The 14,160-nt window shown below is 41.9% G+C and overlaps 1 protein-coding gene across 7 annotated transcripts in view; it reads right to left on the bottom strand.

Moving 5' to 3' along the window:
- Positions 1-14,160, bottom strand: part of stk3 (serine/threonine kinase 3 (STE20 homolog, yeast)) — a 564,172-nt gene that overhangs the window by 44,725 nt on the left and 505,287 nt on the right. For 5 of the 7 annotated variants that reach the window (XM_069922523.1, XM_069922525.1, XM_069922526.1 and 2 more), the window contains one exon: positions 2,684-12,621. The exons of the other annotated variants lie outside the window; for them this stretch is intronic. In XM_069922523.1, coding sequence (XP_069778624.1) covers positions 12,463-12,621 — 159 coding nt within the window. In that variant the 3' untranslated portion in view covers positions 2,684-12,462. Of the gene's footprint in view, positions 1-2,683; positions 12,622-14,160 lie in introns of those variants that run through there. 7 annotated transcript variants of the gene reach the window in all.

The following is a 14,160-nucleotide window of genomic DNA, read 5'->3' as shown; positions in this document are numbered from 1 at the left end:
TAGTGAACACAAAAATGTATGACAAGTGGTGCTGGTGCCTGGCCAACCACAAGTCCAATATCTTGCTAAAGGCAAAAATGAGTGGTATATGGTCTGTGAAAGCAGTGAAATGGCGGCCCTCCACAACATTTTGGAAGTGTCGAATGGCCAGGTACAATGCCAAGAGCTCTTGATCAAATACACTGTACTTCATTTCTGATGGCCATAGGTAGCGGCTAAAGAAAGCCAGGGGTTGGCAATGGTCATTGATGGACTGTTTGAGAACCACGCCCACTGTTGCATCAGAGGCGTCTGTGGTGAGTCCCAGAGTGGCGGTGGGATTAGGAAGTGAGAACATTGCTGTGTTGGCCAGAGCGTCTTTGGCAGCTGCAAACGCAAACTCCACCTCTGTAGTCCAAATAACTTCTTTGCGCTTTTTAGTGAGGAGTTGAAATAGTGGGGCAAGAATGTCGGTCGCTGCCGTTGGAACAGGCGGCGTAAGTGCTGTTGGTGATCTTGCTCATTTTGACTGGCAATGAGGATGTTGTCTCAGTACCTGTATATGTATGCGAATTCTAAATCCCTGCCCAAAGCATCCATAAACCACTGGGACATTTGAGCAGCATTCTTCAAACCAAATGGCATCCTGAGGAATTCAAAAAGCCCGAAAGGAGTAATAATTGCTGTTTTGGGAATGTCATCTGGATAGACTGGGATTTGACGAAGTCGACCTTGGAAAAGACACGGCAATGGTGCAGGCAAGCAGCAAAATCCTGGAAGAATAGGGTATCTGTCAGGTGTAGTTATATCATTGAGCCTGCGGTTGTTGCCACAGGGTCTCCACTCACAGGTGCTCTTGGGCACCATGTGTAATGGTGATGCCCAGGGGCTGTTGGAATGCTGAATGATATCCAATTCCACCATGGCTATAAATTCTGCCTTGGCCTGCTGTAGATTATCTGGCAGGAGATGATGAGCCCTGGCGTAAATCAGCGGGCCCGAGGGTCAATGTAATGGGACATGCCATGGGCTATTGATGAGAAATTGAATTTAGGATAGAGCACATCAGGAAATTCGTTGAGCAGGGCAGCATAGGTCAGCATGCACTCCGAATAGGGAAACTTGTCATTTGCTGGTTATCAAAGTATATGTTTGGAAAGTAGTGGTGTTGACCAGCTTCTTTAGCTGCTGTAGCGGTGCCCAGTGACCCAATAATGGGCCAAAACTTTGTATCTTCAGCTGTTATTCAGAACTGGGTCTCATCCTGGTTCAGCCGCACTCGAGGCTGGTGGGCCCAGAAAGGGGGCAGGTGAACGCCTACTGCGTTAACTGCAGCTGTGGCAGCAGCTGCTGTTGTTACATCCATGTTGACTGTGGATTCAAGCTTCGATTGAACCATGGCAGTCGGGGTCACCAATTGTAGGAACGACTGCAGTAGTGCTACTAATTCAGTGTTGGTCAGCAAAAGCACCTTTATTTAAATTTGTCTCCTCTTTTCAATCCCTTCCGGCCCAGACAACTGGGACCGGAAGTGACATCATCTTGTGCCTACAACTCACCTGTAGGGTACGTGTCTTAAAGTAAAGACAACAGGAGTACTCACTCCTAAGTGTGCCACGACCCAGACCGCAGTGCCGCACACGGACCCCAGCCAGGTAAGTGAGCAGCGACCAGGCCCGCGGCGCTGTGCACCTGCTCGCCGAGCCGCACGGGCAACGGCTCAGCCCACTACACTATGCGGCTGCTCAGCCCCCTACACCGTAAATGATTCCTGTGGAATGACACATGCCTAGTGGTCATTAAAATAACCTGACCTCTTATTTAGCCACGACCTTTTCAGTTTTTATTTCCAATGTCTGTAGTTTTTAGCGTTTCAATTTCTGATTAAGACCAGACAGAGTGAAATGAGATAGTTGGCTTGCTTACGAGTTTGGAATATGTATTGGCCAAAGTATCCTGGAGAACTCAAATGAGACAATGGGATCTTTGCTTTTGAGGGCAAATAGGACTTTGACATTATCCCCAGTGCTGGCCTACAACTGGCACAACAGCTGCTACTCAAGGTTTCAGAGGTGCTGGAACTCGCAATCTTCTACAAACCGAACCAATGCTGAATTTATTGACCATGATACCCAGTCTGTTTTCAATTAAATAAACTTGAGTCAGGGCAACAATAGGAGTTAACAACTGGCCTCTGAGCTGATAAAAGCATTTTTCTGGAAAGATGTCTCTGGGGGGAGCTTTGATGGAAATGTACATGATTTGAGCACTGGTAAAGAATAGTTTCTGACTCCGTTTTAATAGCTCTGAAGTTGAAGAGCCTAGAAATAACTTTGCAAGACTGATACTAGTTATGAATCGTGGCCAGCACAAGAAAAAAAGGGGTAAATTGAGAAAGATGGAAAATTGGATGAGAAGTAAAAATAATTATAATTTTGGTTTCCATCTGTATTTCATGCACTACAAAGGCAGTGACCAGCAAATTTCTAAATGATGTTCTAACCTGGTACTTGAAGCTCAGCTTGGTTCTATGCAGAGTTTGCAGGCATCTGGGTTCACTGAGACACTCAATAAATTGATACATTTTCTGGCATGGATGAGAACGGCAGACTGACAATTCCAAGTTGGTGATTGGAATCCAACCACGGTTATTTGGAAAACACTTAAAATATAAACTTCAATCACAAAAGAACTACCCCAAATGTTGTTGATATTGACTTTAATGTGGGATATAGCAGAAGGCACATCATAAATTAAGTTAGTGTTCCATATTAAGCAAATGAACATATGAAATTCAAAATATATAAATTTTCATGTTGACAACCGGCTATACCCAAAGATTAAAATTTTAAATAAACCAACACTTAAAGTCAAAGAAAGATTCAAGACATCACTGATAAGTACACTTACTAATTCAAGTCAGTAGAGTTGCTGAAAAGTGGTGATAAATAGGCCATAATTTGTTAATAATGAGTTGAGTTATAAAATCCTCTTGCTCTAAGAGAAGCACACCATCATTGGGAGAAATTAAATAGGCAGATTTTGGGACCAGCGATATTTACTCCCGATAGACCTCTAAATGTCTGCATTCATTTGGAATGCAACTTACCTCCCATTCTGGTTTGGACTGCCAGCTGTTTTAAGATGGAGAAAATCAGAGCAGATAACCCTGAAGCAGAGAAGATATGCATGTGGACAGGAGGTATACTGCTGCCAGCACAACTCCTGTTTGGTTAGGCTCGCATGAAGCTGTTTTGGAAAGTTGAATCAAGCTGACAGGGCCATATAAATGCAGATTAATAATTCAATGTTCACTGACGGATTTATCAAAATCAGGATATTATAAGCGAGTGAAGACAAAGAAATGCTGGAACAACTCAGTTGGTTAGACAGGATCTGTGAGTAGAAATGGCCAGTCAACATTTTGATACATCTCAGTGGACTTGATAAGTTGACTGACCATTTCCATCATGATTCTGTCTGACCTGCTGAGTTCCTCCAGCAATTCTTCGCTTAACATTCAAGCATCTGCATCTTTTGTTTTTCTCAAGTTTAGATGACCATATATGCCGTTGTATTGGATGACTTTGTACAGAACAACCCTGGAATTTCCACCTAAAATGTTGGTTTTGTATAAGTTGACTCCCCTAAATCTGGCATTTAACTAGTGGATGCTGTTAAAAGCAAATCGCAATATTTTAATAAGATATTACCATGTGTTTCAATTTTATTTAGATATTTTAAAATAAACCACTGTTGGCTCCTGTAACAGGCCATTTAAAGCCTGTACAGAGTCGACAGCAGTCAGACCAGGTGGATGGACCCTGCGGAGGAGCGCTGAAGCTTCACTGATAACTAACAGGGAATGCGTGAGATTGCGTCAGAGCTGGTGGGAAGATGGCAGCAGTGTTAAGACCACTATTTTAGAGCTAGTGTGTCGGAAGACGTCTGATTTTAAGGTGAAATTTTTAAGATTCGAGGATTGTCCTATACAGCATTTAACGTGCAAGTGATATCATGAACACTTTATTCAGATAGGTAACATTTTATAAGGAAGAAAATGATAACATAGATTTTAGAATTTGTATAAAGATGGGTCAATCAGCCCAAATGGTGGTTATGTTCTACAGAACCTCTCAGATGTTGGAATTAAATACAGAGAAATATGAAGTGTTGCATTTTGGGAGGTCTAACATGGGTAGGACTATCTACACAGTGAATGGTAGGGATCTGTGGAGTGCTGTCGAGCAGAGGGATCTAGGAGTGCAGGTACACAGTAACTTGAAAGTGGCATCACAGGTAGATAGGGTGATCAAAAAGGCTTTCAGCACTTTGGGCTTCATCAATCATTGAGTTCAGAAGTTTGGAGGGATTGTTGCAGTTGTATAAGGTGTAGGTGAGGATGCATTTGGAGTACTGTGTTCAGTTTTTGTCACCATGTTACAAGTAAGATGTTGTAAAGCTGAAGAGGGTTCAGATATTTATGTTGCCAGCACTCGGGGGCCTGAGCCTCGGGGAGAGGTGGAGCAGGATGGGGCTTTATTCCTTGGAGTGCAGAAGGATGAGGGGTGATCTCACAGAGGGGGATAGAATCATGACAGGAATAGATTGGGTGAATGCAGAAAGTCTTTTGCCTAGAGTAGAGGAATCAAGAACCAGAAGACATTGGTTTAAGTTTGGGGGGTGGGGGGGGGGGGAAGATTTAATAGGAACCTGAGGGTTACTTTTTTAAGCAGATGGAGGAGGCTGAGGCAGGTGCTATTGCAATGTCTGAGAAAAAAAATGGACAGGGTACATAAACAGAATGGGTTTAGATGGATATGGGCTAAATGCAAGCAGGCGGGATGTACGTGGATGGGGTATTGGGATTGGTGTGGGCAAGTTGGGCTGAAGGGCCTGTTTCCATCCAGTTCTTCTTGACCTTACCTCATTATTTTATACCATTCTTTTCTACTGTATGAATTTAATTAACTCTCTCTTGAAGCAAAGAATCTCTGCTGAAGCCAACTATTAAATACACATTGTAATACACAATGTTGCTCATGCAATTGTTCATGATTACGTTTACTTTAACACTACACATGCTAATGTGCTCTTGCTCTTTTACTTTGTATTACTCGATGCAGGTTAACCGTTGACTTGTGCGCCTGCTGGTGGAAATGCACCTTGACACTCAACTAAATATGCATGAAAAATAAACTTAAAGTTGATTATTGCCTCCCTTATGCAAAATATATGCAGCCACACTGGTAGGAATAACTAAAAGTCATGATCATTGATGCTATTATATTTAGAAAGCAGCACAATTCCAATTTTTAAAAGGCGAAAGACACCTCAAAATGTAATACAAACTCCACTACAGATAGATGGACAGAGCTCTTTTGAAGCAGACAAAGATTTACTAGAGAAACGGAGCAGGTCAGACAGCCTCGTGGATGGAAATGGTCAGTCCGAGCTGCTGGTTCCTCCAGTACTTCCTTGTCTGCTAAACATTATCTGCAGGTTTTATGTTTCTCGACACCCCGACTTAATTTTAGTTTGGAAGAAAATAGAAACGATCCTATTTTAAATGATTTTGTGTTAAAAAGAAGCAAAGCCTGTTGTCTCAGCATCTGCTGAACTTGGAAATACAAGTATTGTACTGAAACATGACAATGACTGTCATCTATTATCTTTTACTACATCGAGCCATGTAAATAAAAAAAAACAGACAGGACTTAATGTGACCGAAATCTAACTTTTTTGTAATCCAAATTTGGCTTCATTGGAGTGAATGATTACTTCTTCCAGATTCACTGAGAGAAATGGTTCCATTCTCAGGATGAACTCACAATTAATCAGTGCATGTCCTACAACAGGAGAAGGAAATTTGAGTAGCATCACAGTGTATCAACTCATTCTGACTTGAAATCCTTACATTAATCTAAAAAGGCACTGCAACTATTCCATTTTGGCAACTTGCTGTGATTCTTGGAATCCAGTTATTAGGGATGGATAGAGATTTAAAAGTTTTGACCATAATCTACTTTTAATTACCAGAATAATAAATTACATATAAGACCCTTAAACACAAACAGAAGTATACATTTTTGGGAGGGAATTCAGAGCCGACCGCAGTAATTTCAAGACACTGGTGTAACCAGTTTTCATCAGGCAACTAACTACACTACTTGCATGAGTGATTTTCACCTCATTTAAGGATGAAAGCAAATGTGAATATCCTGTCAGAAGCTAAGAATTAGTGGTGCTGTATGTGACAAAATGATTAATTAATAACCACGAGACAACACCATGGTAAAGACAGATTTCGGTTCCTAGTGCCGAGGACTCAGCACATGACGATCCAGCTGTTGGTGCCGAGGCCTGTTTGGGATGATCCATCTGTTAGTGCTGTCTCAGTGTGTGACCATCCAGCTGTTGGTGCCGAGGCAGTGTATGACCATTCAGCTGTTGTGCCGAGGCCTCAGTGTGTGATGATCCAGCTGTTGGTCTGAGGCCTCAGTGTGTAACGATCCAGCTATTGGTGCTCTCAATGTGTGACAATCCAACTGTTGGTGCCGAGGCCTCAATGTGTGACAGTCCAGCTGTTGGCGCCGAGGCCTCAATGTGTGACAATCCAGCTGTTGGCACCGAGGCCTCAATGTGTGACAATCCAGCTGTTGGTACTAAGTGAATGATGATCCAGCTGTTGATGCTGTGGCCTCAGTGTGTGATGATCCACTATTGGTACCACACATCTGGGTTCAACACTGACTTTGGGTGCAGCCCATATAGAGTTTGTATGATCTCTTCGTGACCAAGTAGATTTGGCATTAATGCTCAGGTTTCCTCCCAACTGCTAAAGATGCACTGACTCCATATAAAATATCTTTTAGTCTTGATAAGTAGCAAAAAGGATCTAAATTGAGTTGTTATGTCGGTGAGGGAGTAAGTTGTAGGATTGCAATGAAGTACAGTCAGAGGGAAATGGATTGATGGGGTCGTTCTGAATGCAAAACATAAGTCACCAGATGCTGTGATTGTGGTAGAAACACACCAAAATGCTGCATGAACTCAGCCAGTCTTTTCAGTGTCCATAAAAAAATAAAGATATATTACCGACTTTTTGAGCCTGAGCCCTTCTTCAAGGAATAATCTGAATGAGCCAGAAGCAGGAAATCTAAGAATATAAACAATGCTGTCTGGGGGAGGAATCCAGATCAACAAAAAAAGTTGACTGGATATCAGGGGAGAGGGTGAATTTATCATCTGTGCAAAAGGAGACTAGGAAAAGGGATAGACAGCTGGGGAAGGCGATGGGGGAAGAAGTGGGGGTGGGGGTTTGATGAAACTTGAGAAATCGATGTTAATACCATCCGCTTGGAAGGTGCCCAGTAGGAAGATGAGGTGTTGTTCCTCCAATTTGCAGGAGGTTTCAGTCTGGCAGTGAATGAGACCATGGATTGACATGTCAGCAAGAAAATGGGATGAAGAGTTAAAATGGCTGACCATTGGGATATCCATGCTATTGTGGCAGACAGAGCCAAGGTGTCCCACAAAGATTGTTCAGTTTGGAGCTAGGTTGTGCCTGAGTGGCTGAATGACGTCTTTCTTGTCTTAGTTTGAAAGGCCTGCTTGTACACAAAGGCTTCCATCCTAATTGTTCATCATCTGTGCTTTGGTTGAACAAGTTAACACAAAAATGTTTACTTTTTAAGGGCAAAACATTTGGAAAACCACAGTTATCAATATCAACACAACATGGAGGATGAATTAGCTCATTTCAAAAAATGCTCCAAAATTAAATCTCAGTTGGCAATCAACAAACGAATGTCACTCTGGCATGCTACCTGTATCATGTACATGTCTCCTATACCAAGACTATGCATTGACTTTGTACACTGACCAATATTACAAGGCAACATGTAGGTGCAACATGTGCCTAGCGGAGTACTGCACCTCGGAATCATTGCATAATTTCTAATATTATTAAAAAAAACCTGTCAAGTCAAGCTGGGCTAAAGCACAAGTAATGGAATGGAGTTAATGAATCCAGCTATGAGTAGAGGATCCTGTATGAATGAATATCAGAAAAATGTGAACATAGATGCACAACAACTTCAACAAACTTGAGGGCAGAGGAGATGGTTAACGGTGGGATATTTAACAATGTTGAAGAACAGAGGGACCTTGGGGTCCCAATATATAGATCCCTCAGGGTCGCCATACAGGTTGATAGGACAGTTAATAAGGCCTATGGTATACTGGGCTTCATTAATTGGGGGATTGAGTTCTGGAGTCGTGAGGTGATGTGGCAGCTCTATAAACCTCTGGTGAGACTACACTTAGAATATCGTGTTCAGTTCTAGTCACCTCATTACAGGAAAGATGTGAAGCAATGGAGAGAGTGGAGAGGAGATTTACCAGGGAGTTGCCTGGATTGGAAAATATATCTTATAAGGCAAGGTTGGCAGAGCCTTAGGGCTTTTCTCTTTGGAGCAAAGAGGGATGAGAGGTGACGTAATAGAGGTCGACAAGATTATGAGAGGCCTAGATAAGGTAGACATTCAGTATCTTTTTCCCAGGGAGGGAGTGAAAAACACCAGAGGACAACTATACAAAGTGAAGGAAGGAAAGTATAGAGAAGATATTGGTGGAAAGTTTTTTTTACACAGGGAGTTGGGGCCTGGAATGCATTTCCAGTGGAGGTGGTGGTGGTAGAGGCCGGTACAATAGGGATATTTAAGAGACTCTTGGACAGACACATGGATGAAACAAAAATAGAGTTTTATGAAGTAGGGAGGTTTTTTTTGGACAGGTATATAAAGGTAGCCACAAGATTGTGGACCAAAGGCCCTGAACTATGCTCTAATGTTCTGTGACATTATTTTTGATCAACTGTATTTATAAATGAGCTTATTTGAACAAGGCCCTGCTCTCAAATCGTACAGCGATGGGACCCTAAATTTTAAGTGGGGGAGGATTGGGGATGCCACCAAATTTTGCTCCTGTAAGGAAGCTTCGGCTTATGAAAATCGCTTTGGAACTTCATTACAAAATATCACCACTCATTATTTGGGGATTCATATTTATGAAAATATATTAGAGAGAGAAATCTGCAGAGCTTTGTTGAAACAGGATAAACACTAGGTTGCTTCCTGGCCTTAATATTACTGGAAGCTTCTTTTGGGAATTTACATACATCCTACAGCAGCTATTGTAAGAAGGCTCACTTAAGTTGAACATGAGATTAATAAGTTAGGAAATAAGACGCTTGCTGTTGACATCAGGACAGAAGCAAGAGTAAAACTGGTGCCCACTGGATGCTGTTACATTCTCTTATGCACCAATAAAATCAGTATTCACATTAAAATAAGTTAACCACAATCTTCTATTTATGTGCATTCTGGTAATCTGGTTGCTCAACACCTTCACAGGCAATGAAGCATTCAGTTTCATCCTGTATCGAATCAGTGGTCGTTTAAGATGGAATATCAATTGAAAAACCTGTGGCCAAAAATGATTTCCCATGCCAATGCATACCATATCATAGAGGGGAGCTAGCAAGACTACTGAGCAGAAGCAGACACGTCTTTTTTTTACTCATACCTTGAGGAAGGATTCAGGCCTGAAATGTTGATAATATAGCTTTACGTCCTATGCTACAAGACTGCTGAGTTCCTCCAGCATTTACTGTGATTTGGCTGCAATGATAATGTCTGCAGACTTTCATGTTTAATTGCAGGCACAATGTGTTCATTTTACCACTATGGCCCTGGTTCTTTGTGGGCAAGGGTATGGTGACACTTTGCAAGTGGCTCCGAACAGATCTACCCTTCTGTTCATTCTAGTTGTTCCACCATCTTATACCTCCACTTCTGTTATTCCATGATCTCCAGAACTGAGGAATGGGTTGACTTGCCTGGATAGCAGGGACAACAAAGCGTTTCCCTGTATTTGGGTGCAGGGAAAATAAAAAAAATTCAACACGGTATAAATCATTATAAGGACCCTGGGTCATGGTTGGAAAGGCTTGGTCTCCTTAAGCTGCCACCAGTGACACAAGAAGGTGCATGACAATCTTTACCTGCATGTGCCAGGAGGGTGGCTCACATTTCAGGATCATTGCTTCTTAGAAGACAAGAGTTTTGTGACAGGTTTGAGGACTGGATCTTTAAACACTCTTTTATCTCAGTCAGCCAGAGAGTGGGTGCCCTGAAGGCAGTGTGAAATTTAATCAAATCAATGAGGATTGGAGGTTTGCAAATGTTGTTCTCCTGTTCAAGAAAGGGAATAGAGGTAACCCAGGAAATTATAGATTATAATTTAGCCTTACTTCAGTGGTAGGAAAGCTACTGAAGGAGATCCTAAAAGACAATATTTACAAGCATTTAGAAAGGCAAAATCTGATTAAGGATAATCAGCTTAGCTTCGTCAGGAGAAGGTCATGTCTCTAGAGCCTTATTTAATTATTTAAGGATGTTAAAAAAAAAACATTGTTGAAGGCAGAGCAGTGGATGTGGTGTATATGGATTTCAGTAAGACATTTGATAATGTTCCCCATGCAAGGCTCATTCAGAAAGTCAGGAGGCATGGAATCCAAGGAGGCCTTGCTTTATGGATACAGAATTGGCTTGCCCACAGAAGGCTGAGGGTTGTTGTTGCTGGTTCGTATTCTGCATGGAGGTCAGTGACCAGTGGTATTCTGCAGGGATCTATTCAGGACCCCTCCTCTTAGTGTTTCTTTAAAATAAACGACCTACATGAGGAAGTGGAAGGGTAAGTTTCCAAATGACACAAAAGTGGGTGGTGTTGTGGATAGTCTGGAAAGTTCCTGGAGGTTACAAAGGGACAGTTATAGGATGTAGAGCTAGGCTGAGAGTTTAACCCATAAAAGTTTGAAGGAAGAATACAATGTTAATAGGAAGGCTGAGCAGCCTGGACAAACTACCTTGGGGTCTGTGTCCATAGGACACTCAATGTGGCTGCACAGGTTGATAGTGTTGTTGAGAGAGTGTATGATGTGTTGATCTTCATTAACCGTGGGTCTGAGTTCAAGAGCCGTGAAGTAATGTTGCAGCTATATAAGACCATGGTTAGATCTAACTTGGACTATTGTCCCATTCTGGTCACCTCATTACAGGAAAATTGTGGTTGCTATAGAGAGGGTGCAGAGGAGATTTACAAGGATGCCTCCAGAGCGCGCCTTATGAGGATAGACAGTCTTTTCTCCATTTAGCAACAGAGAATGAGGGGTGACCGATAGAGGTGTACAGATACTGAGAGGGTTTGATCGTGTGGCTTGCTAGAGGATTTCTCCCCAAGGCTGAAGTGGCTAACATGAGGGGAATAGTTTTAAGGTATAGTTTTAAGAAGAATTCACAAAATGTGGTGGGTGCATGAAATGTAGTGGAGCAGGTACAATAGAATCTTTTAAGAAACTATTAGGTAGTTACATGGAACAGCAAAAAAAAAAAGGACTAGGCAGTAGGGAAATTCTAGGCAGTTGTTAGAGTAGGTTATTAGATTGGCACAACACTGTAGACCTTTGCTGAGAGCTGGCTTCTAAGGTACAGGAAGTGGCCCCATTACAGGATAACTAGAATTAGAAATTTTAAAGTTCTTATACTTCAACATTTGGACACTTCAGAGTTGCCAATGGCAACCAGGAACTGGAAAGCAAACGAGAAGGTGAGATTTGCCTCAGCTGATGGTGCAACAGGAAAGCTTAATACCAGTTGACCAGTTATTACATGCTAAGAATGATTGTAGTGTGAAACCTGTCAGTTATTGGGAAGGGTTTGAGATGAGCAGCCAATGAATTTACAGTCTGTGGACATTAGCAGCAAGGTCAGTATTTATTGCCCATCTGTAATTGCCCATGAGATGGAGGAGGAGAGGTGCCTATGATAAATGGTTAAGAAGGGACTCCTTCTGTATTATTGGCTAAGGAGTGCCAGATTTTAGACCAGTTACAATGAAGAATAGTAATCTATTTTCAAGCCAGAATGGGATGTGTTCCTCCAGTTCTGGACTCATAACATTTCAAAGTTTAATCACACAACCATGGCATCTATGTGTTGAGCTGTCACAGCCCCATGCTCTGAAATTTCTTCCTTAAAGCTGTGCATCTTGCTGACGTTCCTTCACACTAAACTCTTCCCCAAGGTTTTGGTCCTCTGTCCTTATATTCTCAGTGTTAAATTTTATCAGCTGACATCTTGGGATGTTTTGCCACGTAAAAGGCACTTTGGATTTTCATTGTTGCCTCACTGAACACAGCATGTTTCAAACTGAATTGAAACTGTAGAAAACAAAAGTTGCCGAGAAATAAACCATGCATTGCTGTAAAAACTGTTTGCTTCATTGCCTGTGGGAAAGATTGCAGATTATAATTAACAGTGTTTACTTATTTTTGCTTTAAACATTCTGACACTACATTCTAGCAATCACAACAGACTGTCCCAGATAGATTGAGTGGGTTTGGTTGGATAATCGGTTCCACTAGAAGTTCTGCTGTCTTCGTTTCTTTGCATCCATGGCATCTAGAATGGGCTGTCGTTTAGCCTGATATCTTTGGCGCAGATCCTCAATTTCTCGCTCCATCATTGGATCAAGTGCAGTCAACCTCATCTGTAGTTCTTCAAAGCTCAGATTTTTCAGCTGCAAAATAAAAAGTGTTGTGGTGGAAACCAATTTCACTGAAGAATTCCCATGAAGAGTCACCACCAAATTGTTTTAACTGAAAATTTAGCCTTTCAGTAATCAATAATATGGCAATCCAGTATCTTGAAACTTGGAGGCAGAATAATAACTAATTATGTTTTCTTCACCTTTATAATGAGGACCTTTTAAATTTAAACATACAACACAGCAACAGGCCTTTTCAACCCACGAACCTGTGTGCCCCATTTCACCCAAATGACTTACAACCCTAGTACGTTTTGAAGGGTGGGAGGAAACCAGAGAACCTGGAGGAAACCCACGCAGACACAGGGAGAATGTACAATCTCCTTACAGACAGTGCTGGATTCAAACCCCCGTTGCTGCAGTGTTGTGCTACGCTAAACACCTTTAGAGAGGCACTTTATTCACAAAAGAGCATGTTGAATAGATGAAAATAGCAGCCAGAGGAAGTAATATAGATGGGTACAACTGTAGCATTTAAAAGACATTTAGACAGATACATGAACAGCAAAGGTTTTGATGGGTATGTCCAAACAGGCAAATAGGACTACCTTGAGCAGACAACTTACGTCCAATAATATTCTATGATTCCTGACCTATCCCCAATCCCCTTCCAAACTCTATCCAACCAATGTTTGGAATTTGAGAAGAAAACATTTGAAATCTATTAAAAAAAACAATTAATTAGTTTTAAAAGCTTAAGTTACTAAAAAGGATGTGATATATAAACTCTTTTAAACCACTGAAAATAGAAATGTATATAAATGGAGAACAACCCTTGTTCCTTACAGACATTCTTCCATTATAAAGATGTTATTCCGGTCGGTACAAGGTAAACCAAGGAGTGGTTTAGAGGGCAGATTTTTCAATGTAATTGCTGGGGATTTATGAGCTCATGCTCCACCACAGAAGGTCATACAAGCACAATATTGAACCACGGGAGAGAAATCTTACTTCCATGCAAAGACGTGAATCTGTACCCTTAACTCTGGAAAGGCCACTTAAAATGTATACACTTCAATTAACTCTCCCCTCAGTTTTGTTTGCCCAAACTAAACATCTCTGCCTAGTTAGTTTTTCTTCACAACTGTCATTTACAAGCCTTCATGTTTCTTCTATCCCTTCTCCAGTACTAGGGTGGCCATTCCAAAGAAGGATATGGTCATATATATATAAATCAAGTAATTCGTCGGAGTGCTACTGGTACCGTGTAACCCAGTACTACTTATCACATGGTCCGGTGGTCGGTGACTAAACGGCCTCCCCCACCAGGCTTGCCTGGTGAGGAGGGTGGCTAGACACCATGCAGGATGAAAAGCAAGACATGTCAAAGGGCGGACGAATCCTCTTGTAGGGTTAACGACCATCTAACAAACATGCCGTGAAGCGCGGAAAGGGTATCCCTTGCACTGAACCTTGGCTTGGCCATTCACTGCAACAGTTCCCCCAGCCATCTTGGCCCACCATGTCGCTGAATCCAGGAGGGGATGTTGAGAGGGTGGTTTTGGACCTGTG

This window comes from Narcine bancroftii, chromosome 2 (genome assembly GCF_036971445.1).
Source record: "Narcine bancroftii isolate sNarBan1 chromosome 2, sNarBan1.hap1, whole genome shotgun sequence".
Classification (NCBI taxonomy): Eukaryota; Metazoa; Chordata; class Chondrichthyes; order Torpediniformes; family Narcinidae; genus Narcine; species Narcine bancroftii.
Note: the sequence above shows the minus strand (reverse complement) of the source record. Positions and strands in the feature narration are given on the sequence as shown.